General features: G+C 60.2%; 7 protein-coding genes across 7 annotated transcripts; 3 read left to right on the forward strand and 4 right to left on the reverse strand.

The window, feature by feature from the left end:
* Positions 1 to 63: 63 nt before the first annotated feature.
* On the reverse strand, positions 64 to 1,851 carry PAN0_001d0334 (uncharacterized protein; the record flags this gene model as incomplete). The annotated part of the gene is made up of 1 exon (XM_014803952.1): positions 64 to 1,851. The coding sequence occupies one exon, from the start codon at positions 1,849 to 1,851 to the stop codon at positions 64 to 66; it is 1,788 nt and encodes a 595-aa protein (XP_014659438.1).
* A 1,221-nt stretch (positions 1,852 to 3,072) lies between these two features.
* Positions 3,073 to 3,604, reverse strand: PAN0_001d0335 (uncharacterized protein; the record flags this gene model as incomplete). Its single annotated transcript, XM_014803953.1, has 2 exons — positions 3,073 to 3,373; positions 3,507 to 3,604. 2 exons carry the CDS (start codon positions 3,602 to 3,604, stop codon positions 3,073 to 3,075), a joined length of 399 nt encoding a protein of 132 aa, XP_014659439.1.
* A 1,705-nt stretch (positions 3,605 to 5,309) lies between these two features.
* Positions 5,310 to 6,887, reverse strand: PAN0_001d0336 (uncharacterized protein; the record flags this gene model as incomplete). The annotated part of the gene is made up of 1 exon (XM_014803954.1): positions 5,310 to 6,887. One exon carries the CDS (start codon positions 6,885 to 6,887, stop codon positions 5,310 to 5,312), a length of 1,578 nt encoding a protein of 525 aa, XP_014659440.1.
* A 1,369-nt stretch (positions 6,888 to 8,256) lies between these two features.
* Positions 8,257 to 9,285, forward strand: PAN0_001c0337 (neuronal calcium sensor 1; the record flags this gene model as incomplete). Its single annotated transcript, XM_014803955.1, has 5 exons — positions 8,257 to 8,320; positions 8,439 to 8,741; positions 8,838 to 8,911; positions 9,009 to 9,057; positions 9,203 to 9,285. 5 exons carry the CDS (start codon positions 8,257 to 8,259, stop codon positions 9,283 to 9,285), a joined length of 573 nt encoding a protein of 190 aa, XP_014659441.1.
* A 507-nt stretch (positions 9,286 to 9,792) lies between these two features.
* Positions 9,793 to 10,969, forward strand: PAN0_001c0338 (electron transfer flavo protein beta subunit; the record flags this gene model as incomplete). Its single annotated transcript, XM_014803956.1, has 5 exons — positions 9,793 to 9,856; positions 9,964 to 10,100; positions 10,189 to 10,597; positions 10,679 to 10,833; positions 10,916 to 10,969. The coding sequence occupies 5 exons, from the start codon at positions 9,793 to 9,795 to the stop codon at positions 10,967 to 10,969; spliced, it is 819 nt and encodes a 272-aa protein (XP_014659442.1).
* Positions 10,970 to 11,730: 761 nt separating this feature from the next.
* PAN0_001c0339 (anthranilate phosphoribosyltransferase) lies at positions 11,731 to 13,218 on the forward strand (the record flags this gene model as incomplete). The annotated part of the gene is made up of 1 exon (XM_014803957.1): positions 11,731 to 13,218. The coding sequence occupies one exon, from the start codon at positions 11,731 to 11,733 to the stop codon at positions 13,216 to 13,218; it is 1,488 nt and encodes a 495-aa protein (XP_014659443.1).
* An 86-nt stretch (positions 13,219 to 13,304) lies between these two features.
* PAN0_001d0340 (tripeptidyl-peptidase II Tpp2) lies at positions 13,305 to 17,398 on the reverse strand (the record flags this gene model as incomplete). Its single annotated transcript, XM_014803958.1, has 2 exons — positions 13,305 to 16,127; positions 16,193 to 17,398. The coding sequence occupies 2 exons, from the start codon at positions 17,396 to 17,398 to the stop codon at positions 13,305 to 13,307; spliced, it is 4,029 nt and encodes a 1,342-aa protein (XP_014659444.1).
* Positions 17,399 to 17,690: the final 292 nt, after the last annotated feature.

Below are 17,690 nucleotides of genomic sequence, written 5' to 3' on the forward strand. Positions count from 1 at the left end.
TATTGGCTGCATGCATTATACGGAGCGGATGTGAGTGCGAAGAGGAGGGTATGTGCGCGGATTTTACTTTCGGAGGCGGTATGACCTGTCGACTGGGTCTTGCAGGTTTCTGCTGGCCTTGGACCAGAGCGTGTTGAGGTAGATGGGACGTGCTTGCTTGGTCTGCGCCTGCACTCTGCCGCTGTTGGATCGAGCCATGTCGTGCAACTGAACCGGCTGGGGAGCGGAGGTCTTGGCGTACTGCTGAGCAAGGGCGTAGACGGCGTTGTAGTCCATGCTCGGGCGCGACAAATCAAAGATGGTGTCGTCCTCTTCAATGCTGACGACAGGCGTAAGATCGGCGTGGTCGTGATCCGAGCCGGAGCTGGAGCTGGAGCTGGAAATGCACAGAGAGGGCAGCTCCGGCGACTTGTTGCCCAGCACCACGTTCGACCTCGTTCCAAACGAGCTGTGCGTATCCATCGAGGGGGTCGAGATTCCGAACAACGGCGGCATCTTGGCTACGCTGTCGAGCACGGGCGACAAGAGAGCGCGCAACCGGCTGGAATCGCCCGAGTCCGAGTCCTCTGAGAAGCGAGAGACCAGCTCCGTCGTCGCCTCGTCACGAGCCGCAGAGTGGCCGGCTGTGAGCTTGACGGCGGTGGAGCTCTTGAAAGCGGCATCCCAGGTGGCGCCTCCCGTGCGAGACGAGGAGCGCTTGTGATTGCGACGTGCCAGCTTCGAGTCGAGCGACAGTCCTGCTTCGAGGCTCTTCAAGGCAGCGACGGTATCAAGCTTGGGCGTGGCAGGCGCGGAACGCGGAGAGGAGAATGCCGAGTCGCTCAGGACGGGCGATGGCGTAGGCGAGAGCGTGCTCTGGCGGCTGTAGCGCTTCTTGATCTGGTCAGTCTTGCGGAGAACTTCTTCGGTGGGCGGTTGAGCAGGTTGAGGTGGGAGGGGTCCGAGTGACCGAGGCACGGAGCCAGTGCGAGAATGCGAGCGGACGCGTTGCTGCGTCTCGGCGGACGCCTGCGGGGCTGTACGCTGACTCGCGCTCCTCGCGTGCATCCTCGGCGCACGGTAGCTACCCTGGGAGCTCTTGCACCTTGCCATGCTGACAGCCTCGAGCGGAGGCACGGACATCTCGCACAGGTTGGTGATCATCTGTGCATCGATCTCGTCGAGACTCGAGCGCTTAGTAGCGGCCAGGGTGTCTGGAGCGGGAGGTGATTCCAATCGCTCCGGCAGCGCTGGCGCCTCCTCGGAGATGGAGGGAGTCGGTAGGTTGTTCAACCAGCTTGCCGTGGAGCGGCATGATCCAGAAGAGGAGCTGAGCAACGGTGGGGAAGCGGGCAACTCGGGGAGATTCTTAGTCCGGGGTAGTGCGGCGATGACGAACACCTCGTCCGAAACCACGACGAGCTTGGGCAGTTCAGGCACTGGCGGGGCGGAACTTCCGCCGAAGCGCGAATTGGTTGAGTTTCTTCCAAGCGACTGTCGTGGACGCGGAGCGCTACGAATCGACCTCTCGTCGAAGGAGACCTTGGAGCTAGGGCCGGGCGATCCAAAGGCGGGAGCTTTGGACGCGCGCGGGGTTGAGGGCGCTGAGCGTGTGTCCCTTGCTTCACGTGGCAGCGGCGTCGAGAAGAGGTCAAAAGCGCGGCGGCTCGGACCTTCCTCGTCGGGGTCGACCGCGAGCGTAACGGTGGATCGAGAGGCAAGACTGGCTGTGGAGCTGCTCGGCAAGTCGCTCGAAAAACGGGCCTTGCCGAGCGAGAGACGACGTAGCACGTTGCGCTTCGACTTCTTTTCGGCCCGCGCCGAAGCGGCGGCGGACGGCAGCGACAGGGTGGATGAGCCAAAGCTGTGCATGGTGCAAGCAGGCGATGGCTGTCGAGACAGATACGGGACGAGGTGGATGTAGTTGTCCTACTTGCGTCCGGACAATGACGCTCGTTGGTGGAGAGGATGATGGAGGAGAAGTCAGGAAAGTCTTGGGAACGATAAAGGCAACTGGTGTGGCTGCGTCCAAGGCAAGGATCAGGGGAGGGGGGGGGGGGGGAGCGGGGTGGTCCTAGTCGAAAACAAGGTGAGGTCAAAAGTGGTGGGGGGGGGGGGGGGGTTGTATATGAGGTTTGGACAGATGAGAAGGGTGGGTTTGTGGCCGACGGCGGCTAAGACAGTGCGAAGTAGAGTCTGGCGGCGGCTGTTTCCTAGAGCCGTGGCGTTCCGGCTGAGCTGCTACTGCCTAAGGGGACGACCGAGCGGATGAGCCTGCTAGGACCACGAAGAAACGGCAGGAGGGGGACGCCGATAAGCCCGTACGCTTGGCTGACGAGGGCTTGGGCAGAGCAGCGAGGATCAAGTGCTAGGCCTGACGGGAGGCAAGGCCAAGGGATTGCGATTTGCTCGTCTGGAAGGAGTCTGTTTGTAGTTGCAAGCTGCGGTGAGACAGGACTCGGAGGCCGATGATGTGAGCCTGTTTGTAGGCGCAGGATGATTGCTCCGCGAGACAATGGCCGTCGGGCAGTAGCCGATTGGAGCCAACTGCTGCTGCGGAGGCAGAGTGACGCCGGGCAAGAGGGTCCAAGCTGTCGGAAGGATGAGACACACTGAGGGCGAGGCGAAGAGAGTAGCCGAGCGTAGGAGGAGCGGCTTGAGAGCGTGATGAATGGGCCTGCGCCGAACGTGCTCCATGCTGCCATGTCTCAGACGCACTTATGAGGCAAGACCGCCTTGCATCCGAACCACTCGCATCGCGCAAAAGGTTCACACCGCGGCATCGCTTTGGCCGCTCTGGTCAGAGTCTCTCTCGGCCTATTATAATAGAATACACCTCTCGTCCTGATGATGACTGCATACACACACAGGGCACCATGTGCTGATTGAGCGCAGGTGTTCAATCCGGCGAAAACAGATGATGTGCGGAAGCGTTTGGGAGCGCGAGGCGCAGTGCATGGCCGAGCAGACCTGGACAGGCCCAGACCCGGGAGAGGCCAGGCAGAGCCGACGGCGGCTCGAAGAAGCGGCTGAGCGCGACGGCTGGGCGGGAGAGGTAGATCGTTCGAATGGGTTTGAACTCTCTGGCCTTCATTATTTGGGCGGCATGGGCTTGAGCTGCTCTCGCAGCGGTACTGGCGCAGAGATGCAGGCAGAGGCGCAAGTGGAAGGGCCCTGCGTCTTCACAAGGTTGCCCGAGAGAGGCAGGGCGGCAGGAACCGACTTGCAGGCAAGACGCGCGTGGGCGTGCAGCTGAAATCCAGAACGCTCTCTCTCTTCTAAGAAAAAAGGCGGCTCAGGCAGGCAGGAGGGCGAAGGGCCCAGATGTCTCACCGCCGGCGAACGCTTTGCATGGCTCTGCAGCAGTGTAGCGGCCAACCTCGCTGGCCCTTGCCTGGAATTTTGACAGTCGGAGAAGCCAGTCAACAAACACTCTTGGCTCGCTTCTCGGCAAGCTCGGCTGAACGTTTCTCGAGTCGCTCCGGTCTCGCCTCTGCCCTCAGCCATCTGCGCAACCCGCGATATACCGGTCGTCCGCATGGCGCTTGACGTCAACAGGATTCAGATGACTGACCCCCCTCGGTGTCGACACTGCGAGCGTACGAAGCTTTCCACGAGCTGTCATGGGTGCAGACGCTCAAAGCGAGAGCTCTAAGAGCATGGCAGAAAATGTGTTTTCACGACACGTCGATGCGTTCAAAGGAAAAGAGCTCTCGCCATCGCTTCGATATGAAAGTGAGTTGCTCTGGCATCGGTGGGCGGGCGAACAACAGTCGCTCGAGCGTGATGCCAAGCGGACCGGAGCCGCGAGAGCGCATCCAGATTGCCGTGGCCGAGACATCTTTTTTTTTTCTCTCTCTTCTCCTCGCTCTTGCCATGAAAGCGCAGGCTCCACTCGGATTTCATGGGCGCTTCCGCTTCCGCACGCGCTGCCGAGAAGGCGCCACAAATTCACACCGGCGATTTTGAGCCGCTCCTCCCGTCTCGAGTCGCGGCTCTTCCGATACTTCGTCTTTTCCTCCCTTCTCCTTTGCCTTGAGTGACCTGGGCAGACTTGGTCCATGATGCAATAAGCCAGTACGTGATCAAAGGGCCTGAGCTGTTGCGGAGGTCTGATCTCGAGTCTAGGTGCTGAGCTATCCGCATCGGCGCTACAGCTAGCCCAGGAGTCCAGTGCGCCTGAGCGAGGACCGTGCGCAAGTGCTGAGGAGTCCTGTCGCTACGGCCGCCCATCGGCGATGCAGGTTGGGTGCATGTCAGCTGCCAATCCGTGCAGACAGCTTGGCCGGGACCCTGAGTCCACAAGCCTCGCCCTGCCGCAACTTAACTATTTTGACCCTTGTAGAGCGATGCATGCACAACGTGCATCACGTTCAGACAGGTTGGTGACGCCCAGCTATCGGTTTCGACATGGCGGAGCTTCGCACTTCCTGTCGGAGGAAGAAAATATCACAGTCGCCCTTGGGCTCACGGAACTTTTGTTCAACCGAGACCCCCCAAGGGCCATGCTAGTAAGGGTAGCGTGCCATCAAAGGTGACGGCCCGATCACTCAGCAAGAGATGAACTCACCGCCGAGGTCAATGCTTTGAAGGGCAGGGCATGAAACTGCCAATCGCTCTGAAACCGGCTGACTGCCTCCGTTCTGTTTGCAGGTCTTTGGCCACCAGAGACATTTTTATGCTCTGCTTGGATTTCAAATATTTGTTGCTGGTCCGACTTCGCCAGCAGAGCGCGCACGCAGAGCAGGCAGGGCAGCACGCGGTTCACCGACGCAGCATCCTCACGCACAGCTGGGTGAGACATTTTCTAGCCTCTCCAAGCTCCAGCCTCCGACCCGTCCCTTGCATGCCAGGGTTCGCTGGGAGCCTGTCGCCGCCATCAAACGCCGCGGTCCATTCGTGTTGGGATCGTCACAGTCCACCGGCTTTCGCTCCGTCGCTCTGTCCATTCCACATATTGCCACGGCTGGGCGCATAACCCGCTCACATGCGTACGCCAAGCGCACCCTGGATACAAACCGGAGCCCGGCCCGATGGGCACCAAGAGGAGGCAGGTCTCGTCCCCATCCCAGTTTCCTTTTCAAGCGGTATGAGCAACACAGATGCAGCGGACTTTCGTTCTTTATCGATGAGATTCATCATGATCAGCACCCGTCTTCAAGCTGGCCGATAATGCTGGCCGATGAAGCTCGCATCGGGGCCGGCATCGTGCCTCGAGTCCAGCTCCATGCTTCGCGGAACGCAGCCACATTGACAGCACGCCGCTGCTGATGTCCGCTAGCCGCTCTGTTGTCTCTAGCGCCAGATCTCGGGACCAGTGCGACGGCTATCTATTCGGTTGCTGTTGCTGAGCTGCTCGAGGCGTGCCGTTGCCTCTTACTCGACCGGCCGCGACTGCCTTCAGCTGTCGCTGTGGATCGATCGGAAGATGCCGATGCATTCGTCGACGATCTTTGCGGACGACGCTTGCCACGGCCAAGTGCCGGACCTGAGCCTGCGCCGCGTGGAAGCCGCTGCTGCTCTGCAGATTTGATATTGTCGGAGGCATGTGTGACCTCGCGTGACGAAAGCCACGCTGCTTCGTCCTCGGTCTCGCTTGAGTCCGCCGATGCATCCTTCCCTGGCGCAGAGTCGCCCTTCATTTTGCCGCTCTCTTCCCTCGGATCGTCGATGGGCTTTCCGATCATGAGCCGAAGCCCCAGGATTCCGCTCTTCTCCCGGCCGTTGAAGCCTCCTTTGATCTTAGCGCGACACACGGGGCACTGGCCCGCAAGCGGATCCGGCTTGGATCGTCCTCTGCCTCCAGAAGCGCCGCCGCCGCGTCCCCCTCCGCCTCCGCCGCGTCCATGTCCAGCGTTCGCAGTGCCTACTGCGCCTTCGTTTCGTCCAGAGGGCATTGTCACCTGGGTATAGGCCTCGCGGTCGATGGGGAACGCATCCGGTACGAACAGTCCGCCGAATCGCAGGAAAGACTGCTCTTCCTCCATAGCTCCTCGCTGCACCGCTTGTGTCTTGAGGGCCTGAAACAAGCACTCTCCGCAAAAGAAGTGGCCGCATGGCGTGACCGACAAATTCGTCGGCGCATCAAAGCAGATCGGGCAAGTGTACTTTGAAAGCAGCGGATGCTCAATTGGCGGTGGCTTGGAGCGCGGTGGCGACTTTGTCGGCATGGCCAAGTTGGATGAACGCAGTCGCATATCGGTGATCGGATGCTCGCTTCTGGCGGGAGGCGCAGCAGGAGCGGGCTGAGGCGCCGCGTGCGCCGAAAGGACGGAGAAGCTGGCATCGGCGTCCGACTGCGAAGTCGATCGATCGGATCGAACAATCGGCATGGGTCGGGTGAGGAAATCGCCGGTACTGGGATTGACGCTGAGGCCGACGTGCCTGCTGGATCGGACGTGGCTAATGAGAACAGGTTCAGCAGGCGGGCCGTTCATTGCGGGAGGAGAGAATAGATCGCTGCGCCTTGTCGGCGCTGCGGCTCGGGCACGTCTGATGCTTGACACCTCCACAAAGTCGTTCGCCGGCGACGTGGATCGCGGACGGGGAGCAAACGCTGGCCCTACCGGGACGACATCATCGTCGTCAGAGCTGTCGCTGCTGATCTCGACAACAATGTCGGGATCGACTGCCCAGGTGGGAACGCGTTGCGGAGAAGTCGAGCTGCGCGTCCTCGACGGGCCGGGTGCAAGAGATGATCGGCGAGAAGAGGTCCTGCTGCGGCTGCGCCCTACACCATCTTGTGGCAGCGCCGGTGAGTTTGAGCGGCTATGAGGCGCGGACGAGTACACGCTTCGGGTCCTCGACGATGCTCTGCTTGATGATCGGGAACTACCGACCACGGTGGGTCGCGGAAGCGGATGCTCGAGCTGCGTCGAGCTTGGTGTAGATGCAGATGAGCTCGGCATGGTGATGGTTGCTTTGCGGAGTGCACGCTATGGCAACGATGCTCGTGATCAGAGCGATTAAGACGAGCACAAGAACGGGGGCAAGCGGCTGGAAGCCCGCCACGTGGCGGGGGATGCGACAAGCCTCTGACCCAGTTGACCTCGAACCCCGTTGTGCGATGACCGCTCCGGGGGCCAGGACGATGGTCGAGGCGAAGATTCGATGAATGGTTGTAGTAGAGGCAGCAAAGGGCCGCTCAGGAAGATGGTGCAAAGGCAGATACCTAGCAGACCGGCAGTGTTCTGGCACCAGAGGGTCGACTCAGCCTTGCGGGCAGAGCGCACATGCATTCAACCAGCGGCCCACCAAAATTCCGCAACCAACACCTCCACAAAGTCACATCGATCGGGATCGGCTTACATTGGCGTCGTTTTTCCCGATCGAAGCTGATTCGCTCGACGATCTCTTCGGAGGCTGATCTGTACAAGCTCCTCAGCCCACAAGATTGCACAGCGAGAAAGCTTTCGACTGCACATGATCGGCGGAATGTTATGCCAGATCGGCATACGGTCAAGAACCGTCTCGATGCCGCTTCTGAAACCCGAGGACCCTCAGATACACAGCCTCGGTTTAAAAGAAGATTCTCCACACTGTCTTTCGCTTGGCACCATTGCGGACAGCATCGAGTACACAGCGCATGAGTACCACGTTCTCGAGGCGCGCGTCGCAGCTTGGTGGCCACCTCAGCGAGGCAGGGAGGGGAAATGCTTGGCAAAACGTGTGAGCAGACTCCGCTTCATGAGACTGGCATGCCAAGCTTTTTTGAATCGGGCCGCGCTCTTGCGAGCTGTCAGACTCGAGCCGCCGCCTTGGGCGGCCCTGTCTACAGCAACGGCGTGGCTCGAAAATAGATTTCGTGCGAGGCATTGGTTTGAGGCCGTGCCACGCTGAGGAAGGAGGAAGCTGGCGGAGGATGGCTCAAGGATCCCGTCAGCTTGTCGCTCATGCGGGCTGTGCATGCTTTGCTCGGACTCGGCGCCCAACCGCACCCTTTTTTCTTGCCCCAATTTCGACCAGCGGGAAGTCACTCTGTCCAGCCCCACGCGACGGGTGGAGTGGGCCATGACGATGTGGTGCGGAACACAGCCTGCAAAGTGCGTAATTTCCAGCCTCTCCTCGCTGGCTGCCTGCTCGCTCGCTCACTCACTCGCCCACTCGCGACTGCGCATGGACCCGCATCATTTCGAGTGAGCTCTGCCGTTTGGCGAGCCGGTGTCCGCAACGACATCCACCTTCCCTTCCCGCAACGTATGTCACGACCCCAACGACGTTCATCAGCATCCTTTCCACCACCTCTACTGTCATCGACGACGATTAACGCTAATCATCATGGGCAAGAACCAGTCCAAGCTGTCGCCCGAGCAGCTCTCGGATCTGCAAAAGAACACCTACTGTAAGTCGGCGAGCAGTGTCTTTGGACGCCGAACAAGACCGCGGATCGAAAGCTGACCCCAAACATGTATGCCATACGAACGATACTCTGCGATCATCGGCTCTGAATATCACCGCAGTCGACAGGAAGGAGCTGCAGCAATGGTACAAGGGCTTCCTTAAGGACTGCCCGTCTGGCATGCTCGACAAGCAGGAGTTCTGCCGCATCTACAAGCAGTTCTTCCCGTTTGGCGATCCATCGACATTTGCGGAATACGTGTTCAATGTCTTTGACGAGAACAAAAACGGCACGATCGACTTCAAGGAGTTCATCTGTGCCCTCAGCGTGACTTCGCGAGGAAGACTCGACGAGAAGCTCCGATGGGCTTTCCAGCTCTACGACATTGATGGCGACGGCACCATCACGTACGAAGAGATGCTCAGTAAGTCCCTTCAGGCTCGTGCGTACGACAACCGCTCGTAGCACCTCGCTGACTCCGACCTTGCACTGCCACACCTGCTTTTGCTGCTTGCAACAGCTATCGTTAGAAGCATCTACAAGATGACCGGCCAAATGGTCAAGCTCCCAGAGGACGAGGACACACCCGAAAAGGTGAGTGGCTTGCAAGCTAGCAAGATCAATGGTTTCAGACCGGAATACTCAGCATCTCTTTTGCTTTCCTTTCGCTCGCCACGATTGGCGAAAACAGAGGGTGGACAAGATCTTCCGCATGATGGATCGCGACAAGAACGCCCAGCGTAAGTGCTCAAAGTGCCCTTCTTCATTGGAACGGGAGAACATGCTTGAGCTCCCCCCTCGCGCCCTTGATTTCTGCGAGGCTCCACCTTCTACCAGCGCTCAGTGCGGCTGACCCGAATGCATCTCATCTTTTCGCACACACAGTCTCTTTCGAGGAATTCCAGGAAGGAAGCAAGCAGGACCCCACCATCGTTCAGGCGCTCTCGCTTTACGACGGCCTCGTCTAAAAGAAGTGCGACACGCACCCTCTTGTACATATACTCGCTCGGAAGCTCGCTCGCAATTGACTCTGGGAAAGCAGGCGCAGAGAGGTTAGGGGAGGCGGATGAGGTTGCACCTTTGACCGCTGGAAGAGCTTGAGGGCAACTCGGGCGAAATCGGCCACTGTTAGGGTTTTGAGCGGTGACAAAAAGTTAAAGCAAGTCAAAATTCTCTCGGCCCGTAGGCAGGCGGGCGGCTACGGCGCGTTGGCTTGAGAGCCGCTTTGGCCCCGACTGACCCGCTGAGGCGATTTCACGCGGCTGGTCGCTTTTGTAAGAGCCCGACAACCGACTCACCCGAAGACTCGGCGGGTTGCAAGGGAGCTCGTCAAAGCCGCGTCGCTCCACCCCGGAATCGGCATCGCCTGCTCTCGTCCAAGGCGGCATTCCCGACCAGCTGCGCGCTTGAATCCTTCCTCTCGCCCAAATCTACCGGAACTTCTTCCATCCCTACTCCATCCACAGACTCCAATCATGCGTGCATCTCTAGTCAACCAGCTCCGGGTGCTCGTGCCCATCAAGAGGACCATCGACTATGGTGAGTGTTGTACCCGGTCGTCAGCCGGTCGACTTTGAACCTCCCAAAGCGTTGCTCACAGACGTTGACGATCGCCGACTTTGCTTCTTGCTCTGGGCTACAAATAGCCGTCAAGATCCGTGTCGCCTCGGACGGCAAGGGCGTCGACCAGAACGTCAAGTTCAGCATGAACCCCTTCGACGAGATCGCAGTCGAGGAGGCCGTGCGCCTGCGCGAGAAGCACAAGGACGCCATCACCAAGATCGTAAGTGGCTTCTTCGACGAGATAGCTCCCATAGCTCTCTGATCTTTCATACTGAAGGTGCTCCTTTGCTCATGTTGTTGCGCTACAGACTGTCGTCTCGGTTGGCCCGCCCAAGACCGCTGATGTTCTGCGAACTGCGCTCGCTATGGGTGCGGACGATGCGATCCACGTCGAGGTGCCCGACAAGGGTGCGGCGCCGCTCGAGCCCCTGGGCGTGTCCAAGATTCTGAACGAGATCGTCAAGAAGGCAGGCGAGGAGGAGGAGGTCGGCCTCATCATCATGGGCAAGCAGGCGATCGACGATGATGCCTCGCAGACGGGTCAGATGCTCGCTGGTCTGCTCAACTGGCCGCAAGCGACATACGCGAGCAAGCTCGAGTTTTCGGGCAAGCCGGAGAAGGGCGCAGAGGCACAGGTCACGCGCGAGATCGACGGCGGTCTCGGCATCGTCAAGACCAAGCTGCCCTTTGTCATGACCACCGACCTTCGACTGAACGGTAAGTGCATCTTAAAGCGGTGCGCAGCACAAGTACTTCATAGACACTGGCGACTTACTGTATCCGATCGTGACGCGACAGAGCCACGATACGCCTCTTTGCCCAACATCATGAAGGCCAAGAAGAAGCCTTTCAAGAAGATGACGCTCAAGGACCTTGGCCTCGAGGACCAGGTCAAGCCTCGCCAGGAGATCCTCAAGGTGGCCGAGCCACCCAAGCGCGAGGGCGGTGCCAAGGTATGTAGCAAGCCACGATGGGCGTGTGTGCGCTTTCTTATGACACGAGCTGACGAGTCATCCTATGCTTGCATTGCAACAGGTGGAGAACGTCGACGAGCTCATCTCGAAGCTCAAGGAGGCTGGCCGCATTTAAAGTTGCTGTCAAAGCCCAGCCGCAATCGTGCGAGACCCGATATGAGCTGTCTTCACACACTCCAGCAGCGTAAAGCAGCGTGCTGGGAAGGCGTGCTGCTGTTTGGCCCGCATCTGACTGTCGAATCTAGATCTGCATTCTCCGCAAAACTGACTTCAACCTGGTTTTCGCGCCGTAAATCCCGCACTGTTATACGATTACCGACTCTTGAGAGACCGCACCGACCAGACATGATCATCAAAGCGTGACGGTGGGACTGTGTCCAGCATAGCGGCACCGCACGCTGCCGCGGCGGGTGTCGTGTGGAGAGCGGGTAGGCAGGCTGCCCACACGTCTTGGCCAGGGCGTGGGGCGTGGGCAGAGTCATATGCGAATTGAGTGAGCCGAGTCAGAGGGCTGCGAAATTAGCCGTGTGCGAAAGCGCGGCGATGGCACCCAATCTCCGCCCTCTGTGTCGCTGCAGCCGTCTTTTTTTGAGAAGAACGGCCGCTGCTGCAGATTGGCGCGGTTTGGACGGGATTGACCAACTAGGCTGTCACATCGTCACCCTGCTTCATCTGACCGTGCCCACCACTCTTTCGCTCCAACCATTCACACCGCACCGCGGCAACCTCTTTCATCTGCTCATTCACACCGCGAGCCGCACTTTTTCATCTATACCCTCGTCGTACTTTGGCCCACCCGACCGGCCTGGCATCCAGCAGGATATATCTCGCCCCCCTTTTCGACTCTCAGGCTCCCCCACTCACATTCGCATCACCATGTCGAAACCGACGCCTGCAAACGGGGCTTCGCACCACACAGCAGAGACGTTCCGACCGCTGCTTAAGGCTCTCTCGCTCGCGGCGTCGGTCAACGCACAATCCGGTGAACCAAATCACCCCACGGGCACCTCTACCATCTCGCACACCCAGCTCGAGCACATTCTTCAGCACCTAGCCGACCCCAACTTCACCTCGTCGCGCGAGAACCATGCGCAGATCGGCTCGGCCTTGACGTGTCTCAAGTTCTGCCGCCTCGACATCCAGGCAGAAACATTCGCGCTTGCTGCCAAGATCTTCCTCGACTGCTGCCTCGACGTCTACGTTCCGCCGCTCGACAAGGAGAACGAAGAGTATGCGCCAGCGGCGTCCACAGCGAAACCGATCGAGTACCGCGGCACGCTTGATCTTGTCGGCACCGGAGGGGATGGCAAGGACACCTTCAACGTCTCCACCACCGCCGCCATGGTCGCTGCGGGTGTCAAGGGCGTGCGCGTGTGCAAGCACGGTGCCAAAGCCTCCTCATCCACCTCGGGCTCGGCCGACTTGCTCATGTCGCTCGGCATTCCGCTTCTTTCGCTGCCAGCTTCGCAACTACCCTCGGTCCTGCGCAAGTCCAAGTTCTCCTTCCTCTTTGCACAGCTCTACCATCCAGCGCTCGCTCCGCTCGGTCCCATTCGAAGATCACTTGGATTCCCCACGATCTTCAACGTGCTGGGTCCGCTCATCAACCCGGCCAAGCCCGAGCGCTGCATCCTCGGTGTACACAGCTACTACCTCGGCCGCATCTTTGCCGAGGCGCTGGCCAAGCGCGGCACGCAGCGTGCCTGGATCGTGTGTGGCCAGGAAGGACTCGACGAGATCAGCCCGGCAGGCAAGACCGACGTCTGGGAGCTGAACAACGGCCAGATCAGCGAGTTCGCCGTTGATCCGAGCGATTTCGGCATTCCGAGCCATCCGCTCGAACACGTCGGATCGTACTCGGCGGACGAGAATGCGGCGATCGTGCTCAAGATGTTCTCGACCAAGGATGTGGCCACGCTGCCGGCGGAGCCGCTGGCGCAGAGCGTGCTCTTGGATCCTGCGGCGTTCCTCGACTTTGCACCCGAGACGCTCGTGCACGTGCGCTCGCTGCCCTCGATCCCACGCGGCGTGCGACTGCAGGCGGTCAAGGACTACACGCTGCTGCAGACGGCAGCGCTTCTGTACGTCGGCTCGTACGCGGATACCCTCCAACATGCCACCGAGCTTGCCAAGCACAGCATCGAGTCCGGAGGCGCGCTCAGGGCCTTGGAGACGTTCCGCGACGAGTCGAACCTCAGCATCGCGCGCAACGAGCTCGACCAGCTCGAACGCGCCAAGTCGCCCCAGCAGAAGGACGCCGTCAAGGATGCGCGCAAGTCGATCGAAGAAAGCGTGCGCAACCAGGACCAGTACTCCTATCTCCCCGAAATCAGGCAGGATGCTGCCGTCGGTACAGACGACTAGCCCACTCTCACACTCTGTGTTGCTTCATCGTTCATTGAATGACATTTTTATCTTCTCTGTCGGTCCTGAAAGTTGGGTGCTTGTGTTTAGAAAGGAGCGTAGTCGGCGGGAGCGGCGATCTTCTCTGCCCTCTCGAGGTGGGCGGCCCAGAGGGGCCAGTTGAGGCCGTCCTTGCCGACGAGACGCAGCTCGAGCGCTTTGATCTTCTCGACCTCTTTGATCGAGTCGGGGGTGCCTGCGCCCAGCTCCTTCTTGAGTTTCTGTGCGGCTTGGAGGGCGAGGGCGGGGCGGTTGTGCAGTATGCACCAGCGCACGTACAGCTCGACGTACTCCTTGGCCTTGGAGTCGGGCGCAAAGTACTCGCGGTACTGCTTCCAGACCTTTTCGAGCTGGTTGTGCGCCGCGGCGGATTCTTCCGCTTCGGTCATCAGCACACGTGCCTTGCGGTTGAGCGCGAGGATGAGTGCCTTCTTCTTTTCCTCCATGGCCTTGTTCGCCTTCTTCTCCTCGTCCGTCTGCTCCGAGGCCGACGGCTTCTGAGTCGCCATCCACAGCTTGACTTGCGTCTCGTCGATCTGTGCAAGCACCTGATCAGCGGCGCTGATGACCTGCTGACGCTTGGTAGCATCCTTGTCATCCGCATCAAGAGCCTCGAGCTTGGCAACAAGCGCTCCGAGGAACTTGGGGTAGTCCGCAATAAGCTTGTCCATGAACTCGAGCTTCTCCTTGGGGTCCTTGATCTTCTTTGCAGTCGCGGTGAGCAGCTCGGGGATCTCGTTCTCGTTCTTGCCACCAGGCGCTGCATCGTCGCTCTCGTCGCTCTTGACAGACGGAGGTACAATGTAGCGCAGCTGGCCCTTGCCCTCGGCAGCGAAGCCAAAGGAGCCGACGAGCACGTCACCCGGTTGCGCCTCCTTGGGCACCGCCTCGCCCTCGAGGTTGAGGTCGAGCGTCAGCACGATGCGTTCGCCCGGGTGCAGCTTGATGCCGTTGTACTTGGCCGGCGCCGCCTCCGAGTGCAGGTCGACGTGGTTGTCGTAGAGCTTGAGCGCTGCCGACTCGGGCTTGGAGAGCTTCTGGTCGATCATGAGCGTAACGTGCTTCAGACTCTCGAGCACCTTCATGTTTTCGTTGAGGATCTGTGCCTTCAGCACATAGTCACCCTTGGGCAGATTGATCTCCTTCTTGTAGACGTCGCCAAAGTGCACGCGCTTCTTGCGCAGGTCGAACAGCTGTGTGAGCAGCGGTACGCTCGAGTCGTACAGGTGGTTGCCCAGCGCCGGGAACGAGTAGCTGAGCTTGTTGGAGTCTTCCTTGGCAGAGATGTTGTAGGTGGTGACCAGCTCAAACATGTGCTTGCCGCTTGGCTGCAGATCCCTGGGCGTGGTGAGCGGGCGAATCTTTGACGAGGTGGGGCGGTGGAAGGTGCGTCGCGTGTCAAAGGTGACACTCGGCTTGAAGTCCTCAATGCGGACGGTCGACTGGCACTCGATCTTGGCGTGGCCCTGGCCGCCGATCAGCGTAAGCTCCTGTCGGCCGCTGGCGGGGACGAGTGCAGCAGTGACACCGTGGAACTCGATATCCAAGTCCAGGTCGAAGGCCGACTTGTTGGACCAGAACTGCGCCGAGCAGACCTCCATGGTCATGCCTCCGCGGACGTTGAACTTCTTGTTGACCGGCTCGTTCTCCTGCAGCGCGAGCACGAAGGCCTTCTCGACCTCGCTCAAGCGCTGAAGAGGCTCGAGCTGGACGCAGTGCAGCCAGAAGCGCGCACTGGTACCAGGCGACGAGTGGTTGGAGCTGCGCACCGTGAGCGAAGCCCATGTGGCACCCTCGGGAACATGCACGAAACGCCTCTCGATCTTTCCGGCCTCGAATCGGACGGTTTCGAACTTGACCGTCGGCGAGGGGAAGAGCTCAGGCTTGGCGACGGTGACGGGAACATCGAAGAACTTGTGGCCCGGTGTTTCGGCGTCGTAGGCCTCGATCCAGGCATGGTGGAGGCCGGGTGGCAGGTTGGTGGGGTCGACGCGCACTTCGAACGTGCGTCCGTTGCCACCGAGCAGCAGGAACTCGGGTACCTGTATCCAGGGCTGCGTGGCAGCGAGCGCGCACCTCAGCTCGAGGTTGAAGGCTTTCTCTGTCTCGCCTTGCTTGAAGGTGGGACGAACGGTGATGTTGGTCTGCTGTACATTGTAGGTCTCGTCCTTCTCGCGGAGGTAGATGCCGCGCTTGTCCATGCGTCCGAGGGGTTTGCCGGCGCGGGTAACAGCGACACGGTACTCGGCGTCCTGCTCGACGCGGTCCTTGTTCTGCACGAGGTAGTCCCAAGCGGCATCGACGCGGATGAAGGGCACACCGAGGGGATCGTTGACGTCCTTGCCGGTGACGCGGACGGCATTGAAGACTCGCGCCGGGGTGATGGGGATGTTCTCGGCCTTGAGACCGGAGAGGAGCAGAGCGATGGCACCGCAGGCGTTGGGCGAGCTCATGGAAGTGCCATTCATGAGCTGGGAGGACTGGAGGCAGTAGCGAGGGATGGAAGTGATGGCAGCGCCGGGGGCGTAGATGGACACGCCGCGGTCACCGTCCGAGGTGGGACCACGGCTGCACCATGTGGTGACGCTGTCCGGCACGCCCTTTTCGACGAGGGCATACTCGGCCTTTTGCATGGCGCCGGCGTTGACGTAGGCGCCGACGCTGAGGACGGAGGAGGTTGTGCCTCCGGGCTGGCCGACGGTGGTGAGAGCAGGGCCGTTGTTGCCTGCGCTGCTGACGAAAAGGATGTCGCGCTGACGGATGACGAGGTCGCGGAGAGCTTTGGCGAAGGCGCCCTTGTCCTCGGCACCGAATGCGCCGTCTTCGCCGTAACTGAGGTTGGCGATGTCGCACTTTGTGTCGATGAGAGCCTGTGCGGAGCGAAGCATGGCCTGACCTTGCTGCCGAGACGGGCATCGCCGATCTTGAGGCTGACGATCTCGCAGCCGGGAGCAACGCCGTTGAGTTCGGGCTGTTCGTCGTGACGAGCACCGACGATGCCGGCGACGTGGGTGCCGTGGCTGCCGGCGAGGGTGACGAGGCTGAGGAGGTTGCCGTTGTCCTCGATGTTGACGGTGTAGGTGAGGAGGTCCTGCTGACCGAAGCACTGCCATTGGTGGTCGATGCGGAAGTCGGTGATGGGCTCGACGGCAGAGAGGTCGAGGATTTGAGAGTCGAGCGGCTTGAGCAAGTCCTCTGGCTGGCCACGAGCCGAGTCGTGCGTTTCGCCCTCACCACCGCCGACGACAGCATACCAGTGTTTGCCATTGTGGAAGACGATGACCTCGATCAAGGGGCCGTCATCACTGTACGAAGCGGCGAGGTCCTTGAGCGTCTGGACTCGGGCCTTGAGCTCGTCCTTTTGCAATTTGACGTTCTCGGCGGGAGAGGTCTTGTCGGAGGATGACGGCGAGGCATCAGCAGATGCTGGTGATGTCGAGGCTGCGGGAGTTTCGAGAGCATTGAGGTCTGCTTGTGCCTGGCAGAGGAGGGCCTGGTGGGAGACGAGGAAGGCCTTCTGTCGTTCCGCGGAGCGACGGTTCTTAAGCTCGCCGGGCCAGAGGTCGTAAGCTCGCTTGAAGCCGATCTTCCACTCGCCTTTGGGATTGGTGAGCTCGGAAGAGACGCGGATGGTTCTGCCGGTGAAGGGGGACTTGAAGTCGACGTGTGCGCCGGCCGAAGAGGAGATGGGCTGAATAGGCTGGAGCGGGATGTCACCGGCACCGGTGCAGTCGATCACGTCGACGACCTTGCCCTTGTGGTTGAGGCCGATGGCGGCGGGGTCTACGCCGGTGTCGAGGACGGCGACGCGGACATTGCGGCCGTCGTATTGGGGATACTTGCGGAGGAAGTTGATGGCCTCTGTGGTGTCCTTGGGCAAGAGACCCGCGAGCGGGAAGGGCTCGGAGGGGATTGCCTGGGAAGACGGCATGGCGGGGACTGTACCGTCCGAGATGGTGGATGCACGCGCAAAGGACGGCGTCGTGGCAAAGGAGCGGAGGGCAGGAGTGCTCAAGTAAGATGAACGCGGATGATACGGGCGGGCTGCCACTGTCGCGATGGAGGAGCGGTCCGGAGATGCGATGCGGGCCTGGTCACGGAGCAGACGTGGAAGGCCAAGGCTGCGTGGCAGTCGGAACATGCCCCGATTGTGCAGGTCTAAGGTCTAAGCTCTGACTAAGGTCGAAGATGGTGGTGGTGGTCAAGCAGCAGGGAGCCGAACGCACGAGAAGTGCGCTAAGTTAGTGCCACGCCAGTCCACACCAACACCAACCAAGCTCGGCTCTTGCCCGAACGCTGAGGCGAAGGCGCCCCTGCGCACGGCTACTGCGAATGGCCGGGGCGTCGTCAGACGATCGCGCAATTTTGTGACTGTTACACCTTCAGTTGCTACATTCTTCTTCGGAAAGAAGCACATTCTCGGAACTCGCGAC

The sequence above is a fragment of the Moesziomyces antarcticus genome (genome assembly GCF_000747765.1).
Source record: "Moesziomyces antarcticus DNA, scaffold: scaffold_v10001, strain JCM 10317, whole genome shotgun sequence".
In the NCBI taxonomy this organism is placed as follows: Eukaryota; Fungi; Basidiomycota; class Ustilaginomycetes; order Ustilaginales; family Ustilaginaceae; genus Moesziomyces; species Moesziomyces antarcticus.